The sequence below is a fragment of the Lutjanus erythropterus genome, chromosome 8 (assembly GCF_056507025.1).
Source record: "Lutjanus erythropterus isolate fLutEry1 chromosome 8, fLutEry1.hap2, whole genome shotgun sequence".
NCBI lineage: Eukaryota > Metazoa > Chordata > Actinopteri > Lutjaniformes > Lutjanidae > Lutjanus > Lutjanus erythropterus.
This window is the reverse complement of record NC_139324.1, coordinates 18,832,027-18,846,043: the sequence shown is the minus strand read 5'-3', so window position 1 is coordinate 18,846,043 and position 14,017 is coordinate 18,832,027. Positions and strand designations below refer to the sequence as shown.

The following is a 14,017-nucleotide window of genomic DNA, read 5'->3' as shown; positions in this document are numbered from 1 at the left end:
TCTGCAGCTCTGTTGGTAAGATGAATAGATTCATTGATAAAACAGTTTCAAAACATTAGAGTCAGGACATTCTGTTATCATTATTACAGGAATGTGTTTCATGACATTTATGTTCTAGACAACATCCTAAGAAGGTTTTCAGGAAGTTGTAATCAGAATGTATCAACTTTTTAAATAATAAATTATTGCAGAAGTGTTCTTTAAAATCATAAAAATCAAAACTCTGGACCAAAACTGAGGATCCCTCGGGATGTTTCCCTCAGGTTTCTGGGACATCATGACATGTGAAGTGAATACATCCTGCTGAGATAAATGAATCAGTAACTTTTGTGGATCAGTGTCTGTATTTTAGGCACACCTCATTAAAGAAAGTGGATATTTCAGCTTTGGTTGACTTAAGGAGTTACTCAAGTCATGAATACTAGTGAAATGTCCTTAACAATGATATGAATACCTAACATGTGCACGTGTGTGTCAGTCTGTGTTTTCAGGAGCTTATCATTATTCCTTGAGAGTTTTTCGTTCCATAAGGAAATATGTTCATTGATGAGTGTCTGTGTGACTCTGCGATGCCTCCGCCTTCCTCCACACGGCAGCAACTTAATCCCTAACTAACGGAGACTGTCCCCGGGCTCTCCATTCAGACCACTCACCCTAGCCCCCTCTCTACCACCTGATCTCTGACCTTGAAGGGGAAATGATAATGAATGGAGGAGGAGGAGGAGGAGGAGGAGGAGGAGAAGGAGGGTTGACAGAGTGGAATGGCCACAAACCGCAGAGAGTTCCTGTGGTTTGTGGTTCCTGTGTTTTAACTTCATCCAACCAACAGAAAAGCAGCTGGTGAAGGAATTATCATGAAACACAAATGAAGAAGGAGAAATGCAACAACGAAGAACGACAAAAACATCATCATCAACACCTTTACCGTGACACCAGTTCAAATTAGTATGGCTCTCTGTGGGTTATCTGACCTCACTGGGCCTAACACTGGTAATCCTGGATAACCAGTATCATAAAACTGTTAGCTCTGGGTTTTCTAATCCAGCTATGAGCAGGTTTGTGTGACATATAATTTTCAATCAGTATGTATTTGGAGTTATAAACTATCCCTCTGTTTGTTGGAAGCTTTGTTTTAAAGCTGAAACTGGTAAACCTGTAACAGCAAAATGTTTCTATTGTAAAGTCAGTACTTTTCTGATTGTTGTGATCCTGTGGGAATAACTCATTTTTCGCTGGTAGTAGTTCAGCTGTTGATACATTCAGCTTCCTAACTTGCAGATCTTATCTCATGTTTGGTAACCATGGTAACCCGACTTAAGGGAAAAAAGCCATTACAGATGAACCGTTTCAAAGTCAATGTTCCACTCCGAACTTAAGACGTAAGATGTAGGAAACGTATTACACAAACATCCTAACTTCCCAAAATCTGAAATAAACTCCCCTAACTTTAGGATAACCATTAAGCTGTCCTAATATTCAGTTTTCTGCCTGTGGTAAAAGATGACCTACTAACTAGCTAACATTAATGTTAGTTAGGAAAGTTGTACAGGTGGGGCTCGAAGTTCCCACTCAGTCTGTAGACTTTACATTGTGGTGATGTCACAGATTTTTTAAATGCCCTTTTCAGCTTTAGTCAAGTTTTACTAAATAAAATGGATCAATAACTTATAATAGAAAGAGTCATAACTGACCTTGTTTACAGTTTGTCAACAGTTTAACAGACATCTCTTTTATAATGGTGACTTCTGAGGCAAAATGCTTTTTGGGCCTGCGGGGAATCCTTTGCTGCCACTGAGAAAAATTGAGCTCAGTGGCAATGTTCTCTCCAATATTACATCTATTAGTTTCAGCTAGCTGTAAGCTAACTTATTCACTCTGTATGGCTGTTCTTTTATTGCTTTTACAAAATGGATGCCTGAAAGACTGTGTCTGCTGATCTTTTATCTCCCAAGTTAGCATTGTTGTAAATTTCCCAGAAAGAATATCTTTGGATTTCTATGCAGATGTTAGCAACAACTCTTTTGTTGTAGTTAAGTGGCCATGGTCGTTTTTGTTCCATTTCTGAAAAAGCTGACAGGGACGTTGGATTCAGTATTTAGGATTTCCTAACCTGAGATGTGACAGGATGAAGTAAAAAAAAATAAAAGATCCTAAAGTTAGTCAGGATTTGCTTCTATAATAACAAATGTCTATACCCTTTCTATCTTATATTCTAGACTTAAAGTGGGATGTTTCTGTAAGGGCTGCATCTTCTGTATCATAGGGTACCATTGCAATCTAGTCTGGTTAAAAGGGAATTAGTTTCACAATATTAAAAAAAACACTGAGATAAGCCCAAAGATAGCTGGCTAACCCACTAACCTCGCCTCATGGCACAGGCCAAAGAAGAGAGGAGGAACTACAACAAACACGAACAAAAAACAAGAGAAACAACAACGGAAGAGGAAGAGGATGGAGAAGAACAACGAACAACAAAGAATACACGAACACAGAATACTTTGTCAATTCATGGCTACAATTACTGACAGTATAATGTTAATAGATATAATCCTCCAAGCCCTCAGGAAAACTGTCAGAAAATGAGCAATGACATTGCACAGTAAAGGCACCGTTTTATCATTTGTTGATTTGTCAGTCCGTACACCCAACTGGCAATTTTCAGTCAACATTACAAGTATGTAGCTTAGACAGAGATATTTTGAAGCATATTGTTAACTTAGCTAACATGAGTTTCTCTGTGACCCACCGGCTCAGAATGCAACGCGAAGCTTGACTGAGAGAATGGCAGGTGTGGGACAGATGTAATTCTATTACAGCCAATCACAGCGCACAGGTAATTTAAAAAGACTTAAACAAAACAACATTGGTTAAATTTCTACAGTTTATGGTGGTGATGTCTCAGAGTAGCTCAGAGATATGTATCTGTGTTTTATTTATCATATCATGCACATTCCAACCTGATTTGCAGGCAGCCTCTTGCAGGCCATAGAAAAAATCAAAAAGGCTGTAACCAGGCTGCAGGCTGCTAGTAGAGTAAATCAGAAGTCAAACAACAACAGAAGGACAACAACAACAAAAAAAAGGAGATGTCAAGAGGAACAAAACAAGAACAATAAGTCCAAAGCAAGAGAAGGTTAAAAACAAAAAAGAACAAGAAAAAGTCTGTATTTTAGTCTGTATTGCAAATATTGCACTTGCAAAGTAAACGCAGATTTAAAGCAGCCTGTATGAAGGTGTAGAGATGCACTGGGCACAGTTGGTTGTGACTGATTCATTCTGTTTCACCTCCAGTGGCCTACTTCCCTGCAGGCTGCTGGGCCTTTGGGCAGTTCAGGCGGGGAGGGATTAGAGGGGATGCTGGTGTGTGGGGCCGGGCCAGGCTACAACAACGCCAGCAGCGCTGTGAGCCGGTGTCGCCAGAGCGATCTGCCAGGTACGCCACGGCGGATTAGAGCCACTAGTGCTGGCACTGTGAGAGGGGCGACGTGAGGGGACGTGTCCCATGTAGCCCTCGCCTCGCAGGAGCACGGCTCCAGGGAACCATGGGAAAGATGTTGGTGGTTGTTGTTTTGAACACAAGAGGGTGAATAGGGGTCTCAAGGTGGCAGCTGATGAATATATTTAAAACCACATCAAAAATGTTAAATACACAATAGGAAAGAGAGAAAAAAAAACAGCCAGGACAGAGTCTTAAATCATGATGGTTCTAACAGTGTATCAGATAAACTGGAGGTTTTGGTTTGTGAGCCTTTTAAGAATCAGGTTAGTAAATATTAAATTAGTTGTAGTAGCTGTTTCAATCTGTTTCTGTTGCTCTATAGCACCACCTGCTGCCGAGTCAAAGCTCAGTCTAGGTCTGTGAAGAGCGACAAACATCCAAGTCATACTGTAGGAGCTCTTTACGGCAACTTCATTACAGATATCCAAGGAATAGCACAAGAACATTAGTCAAAGAGTATCTGTCATTCCAACCTTTCTGACACCAAGTGCTGGACTTCTCAAAGCTTCCTCAAACCTAAATGAACAGTTCACCCCAAAATCTTGTCCAGGCTGCCATAAACATTGGCTGAAAAGACAAGTTGAGGTAATTTTGTGATAATTCAAAACAAATAAAGTCTTGTAATCAAAGTTGATAGCATAAAGTTGAATTTACTTCAGTTGTACTTGAGGAAACGTGTTCAGTAAGTTTAAGGTGAACCAAGAGCTCTTCAGTCACACAAATGAATTTTATTTCTTTTTACATTTCCTCAGTTTGAAGAGTTGGCTCTTTATTTCACTCAAAGAACTTGCAGCTGCATTTGCTCCCGTTGGAGCTACTTTGTTCCAGCCTTGGCACAAAGACAGTACGTGAAACTGCTCCCCAGTCAGTTTATCAGATTGTTAGTGTAAAAGGGTTTGGACTGAATTAAATTCTAGCCTTCATGTTCCACAGTGTTTTCATTACCAGAAACCACGACTTCTCTTAAAGTGTATTAGAGATGCAAATGTTTTCATCATGGTTTTTTTTTTTTCAAATTATAGAACAGAGGGGTGTTGGGAGAATTTTAACTCTCAAACAATTCATACTGGGAAATCTGCCAAGATGCTGATCGTGTTTCTTTAGAAATTTAATGAGTTGATTGAACTCTGTATGGTATAATCAGTCAACTCATTTCAAGTCAAAAGACCTTATATGAGAAGAACTCACCTTTATAAGCTCTGAGGTGTTCTGAAAATAAATGTTAAATGTTAATCAGATTTGTTCTATGTACTCAGTGGTTATCAAAGTTTTTAATCACATTCATGATTCATTCACACATGAAGCAAAAGATCACTGATGCCATTGCCACCACTGAGGAGTCTATGCTACAGCGAACATGGCAAGAAATCGAGTACCATCTTGATGTGCTTCGTGCAACTAATGGTGCCCATATAGAGGTGTATTAAATGAGACAAAAAAACCCTTCAATATCTACTTTTTACTTTTTTAAATTGTAAAGACATTTTGTGAACACCCTGTATATCTGTATGAGATGAGGTGTGAGATGTGGTAAATGTGCCTCTATTAAGGACTTGAAATAACAGATATCACAGTTTTTTCATATTTATTTTTCCACATTGTGTTTTTTGTGCACTCCAGGAAATAATTGATGTTGAGTTGTTTCAATAGTAATATATATATTTTTGTTTTTTATTTGGGCATTTTTTTATTTGTGTTAATATAAATCAAGCTGGTCTTTGTTCATTTATTTCAAGAATGGAATTTATCTGTTTTGCAAATGAACTCTTCATATGTGGTTAAAGGGCATCTCAGCTGCATAAACTCATTGTGACTGCTGGAGCTTTTCTCTCATTCTCAACAGTGCTTAACACTAAAAAATCTTTGGCTCTGTACAAATTACAAAATATGTTTTACCTTTGAAGAAGAAGAAAGAAAAAAATAAGGGAATAAATTTTATTTAGACTGTTGTACCAAACTTTGTCAGGGATCTCTGGCTCTCAACTTGCAGTCTGATCTGTTTTCCAGACTTCTTCATGTTTAACCGCTGCACTGTGTGGAACTAATACATTATACCACTCTCTGTGTTGATTGGCTGATGATGACGTCACCTCTGCAGGGCTGCAAGTAGACTTTGCCATGACAACCACCAGTGTGCACTATTATTGGATTTCCCTCTTCAGACTGTGTGGAGACCTCACAAGGAGACTGACACCTGTTTAAGTGCTTAAACTGTGTAGAGAGGAGGCAGGTTTCACAGGCCGAGCTGAAACAAGATGTTGTTTAAGATTCTCTAAAAGTCACAGAGGAGCGTTACCGACCTCAGTGAAACAACTGACATTCAGGAATGCTGTTTTAAAGGCTCTTAAAAAACTTCGACAGATTATCTCTGGATTTACCAATTTAGAAATCAGTGTGAAATCAAGACACAGTTCTGTAATGATGATATAATCACTGAATGTGTGAACATTCAAATTAAATCTTTAACCTCAATGTTAATCACAAGAGGGCACCACTGTACTGCACTAAAAGACGTTACAGTCCAGTCTGCGAGAAGAAAATGTTAGAGAATAGTTTGTATTCATCCTTTGACCTGGAGGTCAAAAACCTTTTATTTATTTACTCTTTATCGAGTAACATTTATAAAACTCAAGACCCCCCTTAAGACCATCTTTAGTATGTTTTAACTAAAGTTGGTTAATTTATGTTATTTTGACTGCATTACTGACCAGATTCTGTCTTTATTATTCTTTAGTTTTCTGTGCCTATTGAATTCTATACATTTGACGATAATATTTTGAGGTTTTCTATTAGTTTTTTTCCCCATCTGAATGTATTTTTGACTGTTTGTTTTAAATTGAGTTAACTTCATATGTATGTAGTGAACATGCCTCTAAAAGCCCACCTTACATATCCACATTACAGTGAAACAGGGATGAAGTGAATAATCCTCAGTTTCCCTTCATTTATTTGGGGGTTTAACTGTGAGATATAATTAAGCAGCCTGTTTCAAGTAAATGAACTTTGGGGCACAAGTTAAACATTTTTAGTAAATTTTGTGTGTGTAGATTGAAAAATGTTAGATACTTAAGGAATTCAGTGTGAAAGTATTTAGGGTATCTATTTTAATCCGTTTGGTGGATATTTGAGCTCTAACAGTTCCTGAACTTGGTTGTACTGTTGTGTTATTGAACATCTGCAGAATGACAAACTCATCACAGTCCAGTTGACTGCATTTACTGCCTAACTAAAGGTACCAGCTCTCAGAGCTTTCAGTTTCTCTTATTTGTGATAAATTGACTTGTTTATCCATTCGTTGAATCTTTTCCTACACACCCTCATAAATTCTGCATGAAATAAGGAAGAGCTTGTTAGTCACTTTGCTGTCATTCTCAAAAACCTGACAGGCTTCTTGTGGCCTCCAGACTCTAACCTCAGACTATTCTCACTTTAATACTCAACCCGGAATAATTTTTGGATAAAGACTTTAAAGGGATAGTTTGGATTATCTGAAATGGGACTGTAACACCTACTTCTCCACAGTCAGTATATTAACTACAGGAGATGCCTGTTGAGCTGGCCCATCTAGGAAAAGCAGAGAGGAGGACCGGCATGGAAGCTAAGTTACATACTGTTGTGGACAGGGTCACCAGAAAAAGGTAATTTAGCCACATCAGTTTGATTGTATGCTATAGGTAGAATATTTCCACCGCTTTACTTTGCCATCAGTCAGCCTTTTCCAATGGGAAGCCGCCATTATACAAGCCAAATATCACTCTCTCCAAACCAAACCAAACTCTATAAGCAAAATCAGTAATTTTACCTGGCAGGACCCAGGAGTTGCTGGTCTACCACAGCCTCTATCTGTTTGTTTGTTTGTGTTATTGTATGATTTCAGTGAATCTGAATTATCCTTTTATACCACTAAAGTCACACAATAACATGAAACTAAAAGATCAAGGGTGTGGTAGACCAGAAATTCCTGGGTTCTGCCAGGTAAAATTACTGATTTCACTTATGAGGTTTGGTTGATTTGGAAAGGGCGATATTTGTAGGCAGTTACCCATCAGAAAACGCTAAATGCAGTGTACACTTAAAGTGATATTGAGTTTTTTAGGTGGCTTTTGTCCCGACTACTGTAGGTAATACAATGACGACCTCACATAACCCTACTTCAAATAATCCAAACGATCCCCTTAATATGAATAAAATGGAGAATCAACATTGAAAAGTTACCTTAACGGTGTACTATGTAGCACACATGATGGAGAGAAACATTTATTGAGTAGCGTTTCTGTACACAGTTATGTGGTCGGTCCTTTAAATGTGTGATTTCATTTACTTTATAATATATAACCCGACATTTACAAAGCTTAAATCTACATGCAAGAAAAGCAACATTCACAAATACATGAAAACATTAAATACAGTTTGTGCTGAAATCCAGTTTATGCTGTCACTGTCAGTTTTACTATCAAACACCAGGGGGCAGAGTAGAGCTGTGTTGAAGTCTGTCATCACTGGCCAGAGTGAGTCCTCTAAGCTTATAGATACAACAGATCAAATGTAGAATTCTTGTTCTTCTTCTTCTTCTACTTTGTCTGCATCTATAACTGGTGCACTAATGATGCTGCAGCTGTCCGACTGGTTTATGGAGACATCGCTCAGGGATGGAGCAGCACTTGTGTTCACACTGGTGCTGTGAACACGTAACCCCAACAAAGTGGAGGGAGTGTTGAAGCTGTTTGGAGTCCGGCCCAGTGTGGCAGCCCTGTAGGTGTTCTCTGAGAAGCCAGGAGATATGGAGGGCCCGATGTCTTCTGGTGGCGCCGATACTGGCCGAGACATCTGTGGCAGGCTGGATTTGATGTACGCAGACACCACTGTAAGGTCCACACTGCTGCCTGGATTCACTTTGTCCCCTGTGTCCACATCCGTCTCCTCTGCCCCGATTAGAGCATCGACATTGAGCCGGAAGGGCGGGACGTGTGAGGAGCTCCTGTTGAGGGAGTGGCTCCGGTGATGGGGGCTGGGAGAAGGGCCAGGAGAAGAGCAGGTGGAGCGGGAACTGGCCGAGCCCAGGTTGGGTAGAGAGAAGAGGGAGCCGGACCGGTGGCCCCTCCACTGGGTCCTCCAGGTGTCCGGGTGGTGCCGGTCAGCCCACTGCTCCTGCTCGTCCAGCTCCCCGCAGCCCAGAGGGTGGGAGCTGTTGGGGGTCTGGTGGGTTCTGAGACGGGACATCGCCCGATGGTGGTGCCGACGGTTCCTGTAGGAGGCGGCGTTCCGTGTGAAGGTGGAGGGAGCTGAGGCTGATTCAGTGATAGCGGATGACATGTGGCAGGGGTCATGTTGGTGTTTGAAATGTGCACCTTGGACCTGAGCAGAAAGGAAAAGTAAACAAATTATAATGTAATGAGTATGTAACTTTTTTGAACTTAGACAATCTAATGGGAAACTTTCCCAGAGGTACACTGCAAGAAAGCCAAATCAATATAGAATCAGAATATCTTATTTTAGGATGACTATATGTAATTTATTCTCCAAATAGATCAAAGGGATAGTCAGGAATATTTGAAGTGTGCTTGTTTGAGGTACTTATCAATACTCTGTATATTAACTAAAGCAGGTGCTAGCTGACACATTCCCAATTTTGAGATGCCAACAAGACTCCACTGGTGAAATGAATCATTTCACCTGGCAGAACAAGAGAGCTGCTGGTCTACCACAGCCTTGATTGGCCAGTTTCTTTATGGTAATGTGTGATTTCGGTGTTTTAAACGGTTAGTTCAGATTCACCAAATGCACACAAGAACACAAACAAACTGATGGATCTTGGCTGTGGTAGACCAACAACTAGTGTTCTGGGAGTTTAAAATAATTATTTTGCTTATGGCCTTTGGTTGAGCAAGAGAGAGAGCGATATGTGGTTATATAACAGTGGTTTTCCATCAGAAAAGGCTGTCTGATAGCAACATGAAGTGTTGAAGGTATTGTAAATATAACGTACACTTAAAATAATATTGATTTTTTTGGTTGGGCATTTTTTAAATGGCTAATATAAGTTTTACTGCTGACCCCTGCCCACAGCAGTACATTGCTTAGCCTCTGTGCTGGTCCTCCTCTCTGCTTCTCCAAACTGGGGGCCAGCTACATTAGGTAATACACTGACTATCAATAAGTACATCATACAGTCCCACTTCAAAAAATCTGAACTATCCTTGTAAAAAATATCTTGTAAAGCACCATTTGAAATACATTATTAATAAACTTGTTTCAGCTGACAAGACCAAGTCATGTCCCAAACATCTATTAAGAGACACTTGATGGGTTCGCTTCAAGAATCAGATCAGTCTTAAAAAATAAAAAAAACAAAAGCAAAATTTATTTACAGTAGATCTTTAAATCAATAGTTAAATTAATATTTTTGTTTTGTTGTACTAATTAGTCTTCACTGTAAAATTAGAAATCTAATTAAAAGAAAATTGAAAAAAGAAAATTAGTTATACATTTCTCATGGTTGACATTTTGACGTATAGTAGGGAAAGCACAGCAGGAAAAGCACAGATGTCTCAGTAAGCCAGAACAGTGAGCCAGCATGCAGAACAGCAGAGTCTTGGAAATAAATGCAATCCGTTTTAATGTTATCCATTACACCTGTGCTTTTACTGCTGTAATGTGTCAAAATGCCTGCTGTGAACAGCTTTATAGTCTTACATTAAAACTGTATTTAAAGGTAGACTTGAGTTCATTTGAAGAGAACACATAGTCTCCTTCGCTGATGGGACCAGAATGATGATGGAACCAGCCTGCTAAAGGGTCCAAGACACATTAGTGTTTGGGAAATTGTAAGGAATATGCACTGCTATTCCTGATGTGTCCACCAGGATTGATACGAAGAGTAAGCAGGCCAGTATGCCAGCTATGCTTTATAGATCCTTTATAGAATGTACTTTTACTTCTTTACACTAAAACTGTTTTACAAATCTCAGTAACTGGGGAACTGGGGGCATGCACACAACTTATTGCCACTCCCACAGTCAGCCAAAAATAAATGCAGAAAAACGTCCCTAATCGCAGTTTGCACATTGATACTTGAGCCTACTCCATCACTCATTAGACCTGTCAGTGAAAAGAAAGAGAAACAGAAAGCGCAGTGTGACTGACTGTGTGGGGATAATGCCATAAAATGTAATGACACTAAAGGGGGAAATGTTTGCAATGGAGGCTTTGAACATGGCCTGTATAGATTTCATGTCCCCAAATCTCCCGCAGGTCTGCCAAATGTCAAGAACCTTTACTCTGAATTTCCGACATTTCATTATATCCAGTAAGCACTGGTTCTGATTAATCCATTGGCAGGTTTTATTATTTGATATGAGCAAATTTCTAAAGATTACATATTTTTTCTGGAGCTCATGAGGCTCACTCTTGACCTTTGAAATGGAAATTTGATAAGAATCTTGTTGAAATATTTTGCCTGTTTGTAGAAGGGGACTGCTGCAGTGTAAGAGAGCACAGTACTTCTCCTTTCTTGTTGTTGTATATCTTGCAGATGTAGTTAAACATGAGGTCACGGGGGTTACAAAGAAAGGAGGTGCATATTGGAGACCATTAACCTCTCCCTGCAGGCTCTCATGCAACCAAGCGCTCCTCACGCGACGCAAAGGAGGAAGGGGTACAAGGGAACCCCGGGGTTTTACAAAAGCCCCCACACGCTCCCTGTTCTCAGCCAGGCCACTTTATGGATCACACCAGCAGCTGGAGAATTCATCAGCGTCTTGAGGAGCCCCGTGTGTATAACACTTCCATTTACCCACCAAAATATCTCAAAACACAAAGCATGCTGTGCAGAAATCCCACCAACCTACAGTCTGATTATCATCCACAAAGCAGCAGGTCTGGAAAAGTAAGAAGAATATGGTTGATTCTCCTGTTCTGACACAAATGTTCCTTTTTTTAACATGTGAGGCAGCTGCAGCAGTATGCATTTCATCGCTCTGTCAGTTCGGTTTTCCTTCTCTGTAAGTATTAAAATGCACGGGTCCCTCCTCCTCCTCTCCGTCTTGATAGTTTCTCCATGTTTCTGTTCTCATGTCTGCCCTGTCATCCGGCTTTCCAACCGAACAATACAAGCAGAAGCAATAACTTTCCACACAGCAGCCTCATGACAATTATTTCCAAGAGCACAGGGATGAAGGGGAGTTTGCAGGTTTCCATATGTTCATGTTTGACGACAATAAATATCATGAAAAAAATCTTAGTTTCCAAGAGTTGAACAGTGATTTAATCATTTAGTTCTCATGACTGATGTTTGTATTTCTAACATTAATTATTGTGGATCAAGATGGATTGAATTGAAGTATTTATGTTTAGGGGAGGGGGGTTCATACAAAAGCAAAAGCACAAAAATGGCAGACTACTGACCAGAGTGTCGCTATAGTAACAGGGTGGAGCTCGTTAAGCAAGTGGCTCGTTAAGAGGACACCTGTTTATGTGAGTGTGTAGTTAAGTGGACTCTCAGCTGATTGAGAGGCAGACAATCAGTCCAGTCCTCTGATTATCTGCAGCTATGGACAAATAGTAGGTAGAAAAATATCGCTTCCATTCATAATTTCCATAATTTACTGCTTTGGTTTGCTCTCAGTTCTCTAATGTTGTCATGTTTGTTAGTGACACAGTTAGTGACTGGTAAACAGAGTGCAGAATTTAGCAGCTAAAGAGACGGATATTTACAGAACAAAAAAATACAAAGCTATCAATAAGTGTATGCTATGTCAGGAATATTTTCACCACTTTACTTTGCTGTCAGAAAGCCTTTTCTGATGGGAAATTGCTGTTATATAAGCTAAATATCGTCGACTAATCAATAATTTCACTGTGTTGTCCACAGGAGTTGCCGGCCCACCGCTGACTTGATCAGTAAGTTTGTTTGGCATTGTGAAACTGGTGAATGCAAACTAACATTTTAAAAGTCACACAATAACACAAACAAATTAACTATCAAGGTTGGGGTAAACCTATTGTGTTCTGTGAGGTAAAATGACTTATTTGCCAATGGTAATATTTGGCTTATATAATGGTGGTTTCCTGTTAGGAAGGGCTGTCTAAAGGCAGTGTAAAGTAGTGAAATTATTCTAAATTTAGCACTTAACATACACTGAATTGATCATTTTAGATGGACCTTTTTTTTTAGGTGGTAAAAATACATTTTGCTGCTGACCACAGCAGTACATTGCTTGGCAAAAAGAGACTGGATATTGGATTAACATTTCTCAGTTGGTCAGAAACACGAGTCCAGAATGAATGTTAATGTTGCTGCGTAACTGCTGACATGTAATAAGTTCACCCTTTCAACTTAAAGCTACTACAAGACTCTTTCATATTGTGTGGATTTTGGAGGGCCCAGTGGACAAAAGTGTCCAAAAATAAAATTATCTAAAGAAATATTAATTTTAAATCGGCTAACATGCTACATGCTGTAACTATGTCTGAGAAAAAGTAAACACAGGCTCATTTCATCTGATTTCACGGAGAATCTGACCCGGTGGCAGGCATGAAGAATAATTATGTATAAATAGCCGATCTTCTTGCAGATGGTCTTGTTTGCTTATGTAGGTCATCTAGAGGCATGAGTAATAAATGGAGACTTTCATAAACAGTTTAACACTCCTTGTAGTAGATTTAAAATGTGATGGTATGTCAAGGTTTTGTTCAGTTTGTTTCTGCTGCCCCAAAGTGGCCAAAAGAAAATCAAATGTATCACTGTGTCTGTGTGTTGAGAGTGAACGAGTAACAAAGCCCCAGTGTTTTACTCTCTCTCCCTGCTCAATGTCTCTGCTCTCTCATATTAACCACCTCTGCCCTCTGTTTCTGTTCTTCTCTCTGCTCTACAGTCCTCTGCCTCTTGTTTGTCTTTCTCTCACTCTCTTCTACACTTTGTCTTTTTTTCGGATGCTTTCCTTCGCTCTGAGCCATGAAGCAGTCGTACGGCTGCGTACTTATCTCTCCCACACAGGAAAGAAAGAGGCAGTGAGTGTTGTCGTCTACTGTCGAGGCTGTGATTTAAAACTTAATGACACTTAAGACAGAGGCCAAAGCAGGATGAGTTTGTGTGCGTGTGTGTGTGTGTGTGTGTGTGTGTGTGTGTGTGTGTGTGTGTGTGTGTGTGTGTGCGTGTGTGCACGAGTTATCCAAAAAGATGCTGCAGGTCAACTGCACACATTTGCTGTTTACTGAGAGTTTTTTCTGTGCATGTTTGGGTGAAAGCGTGTGTGCCACCATCTGCTAATACGACCTGACAGGGTCTGTCCAGTTTCCCGTGAAGACAACATGCTACAATGCTGGGGAGGAGCCGCAGCAGGGGGTGCTGGGTAATGAGCTTGTTGACATGGCGATGATCAGACCCTTACTCTTGTAAGCCTTAGTTATCTTGGGATAAGCAAGGTCAGCCAGAGATTTGACCTCAGCAAGCCAAAAACAGCACAAATGAACAATAATCCTCAACTACACGATACTGCAGAGGCCAGAAAATCTGTGGTT

At 40.0% G+C, this 14,017-nt stretch overlaps 1 protein-coding gene across 2 annotated transcripts in view; it reads right to left on the bottom strand.

Moving 5' to 3' along the window:
• Positions 1-7,740: 7,740 nt before the first annotated feature.
• Positions 7,741-14,017, bottom strand: part of fam124a (family with sequence similarity 124 member A) — a 36,647-nt gene continuing 30,370 nt past the window's right edge. For both annotated transcript variants that reach the window (XM_084724039.1, XM_084724038.1), the window contains one exon: positions 7,741-8,854. In XM_084724039.1, the coding sequence (XP_084580165.1) occupies positions 8,039-8,854 (816 nt within the window). In that variant the 3' untranslated portion in view covers positions 7,741-8,038. The remainder of the gene's footprint in view (positions 8,855-14,017) is intronic.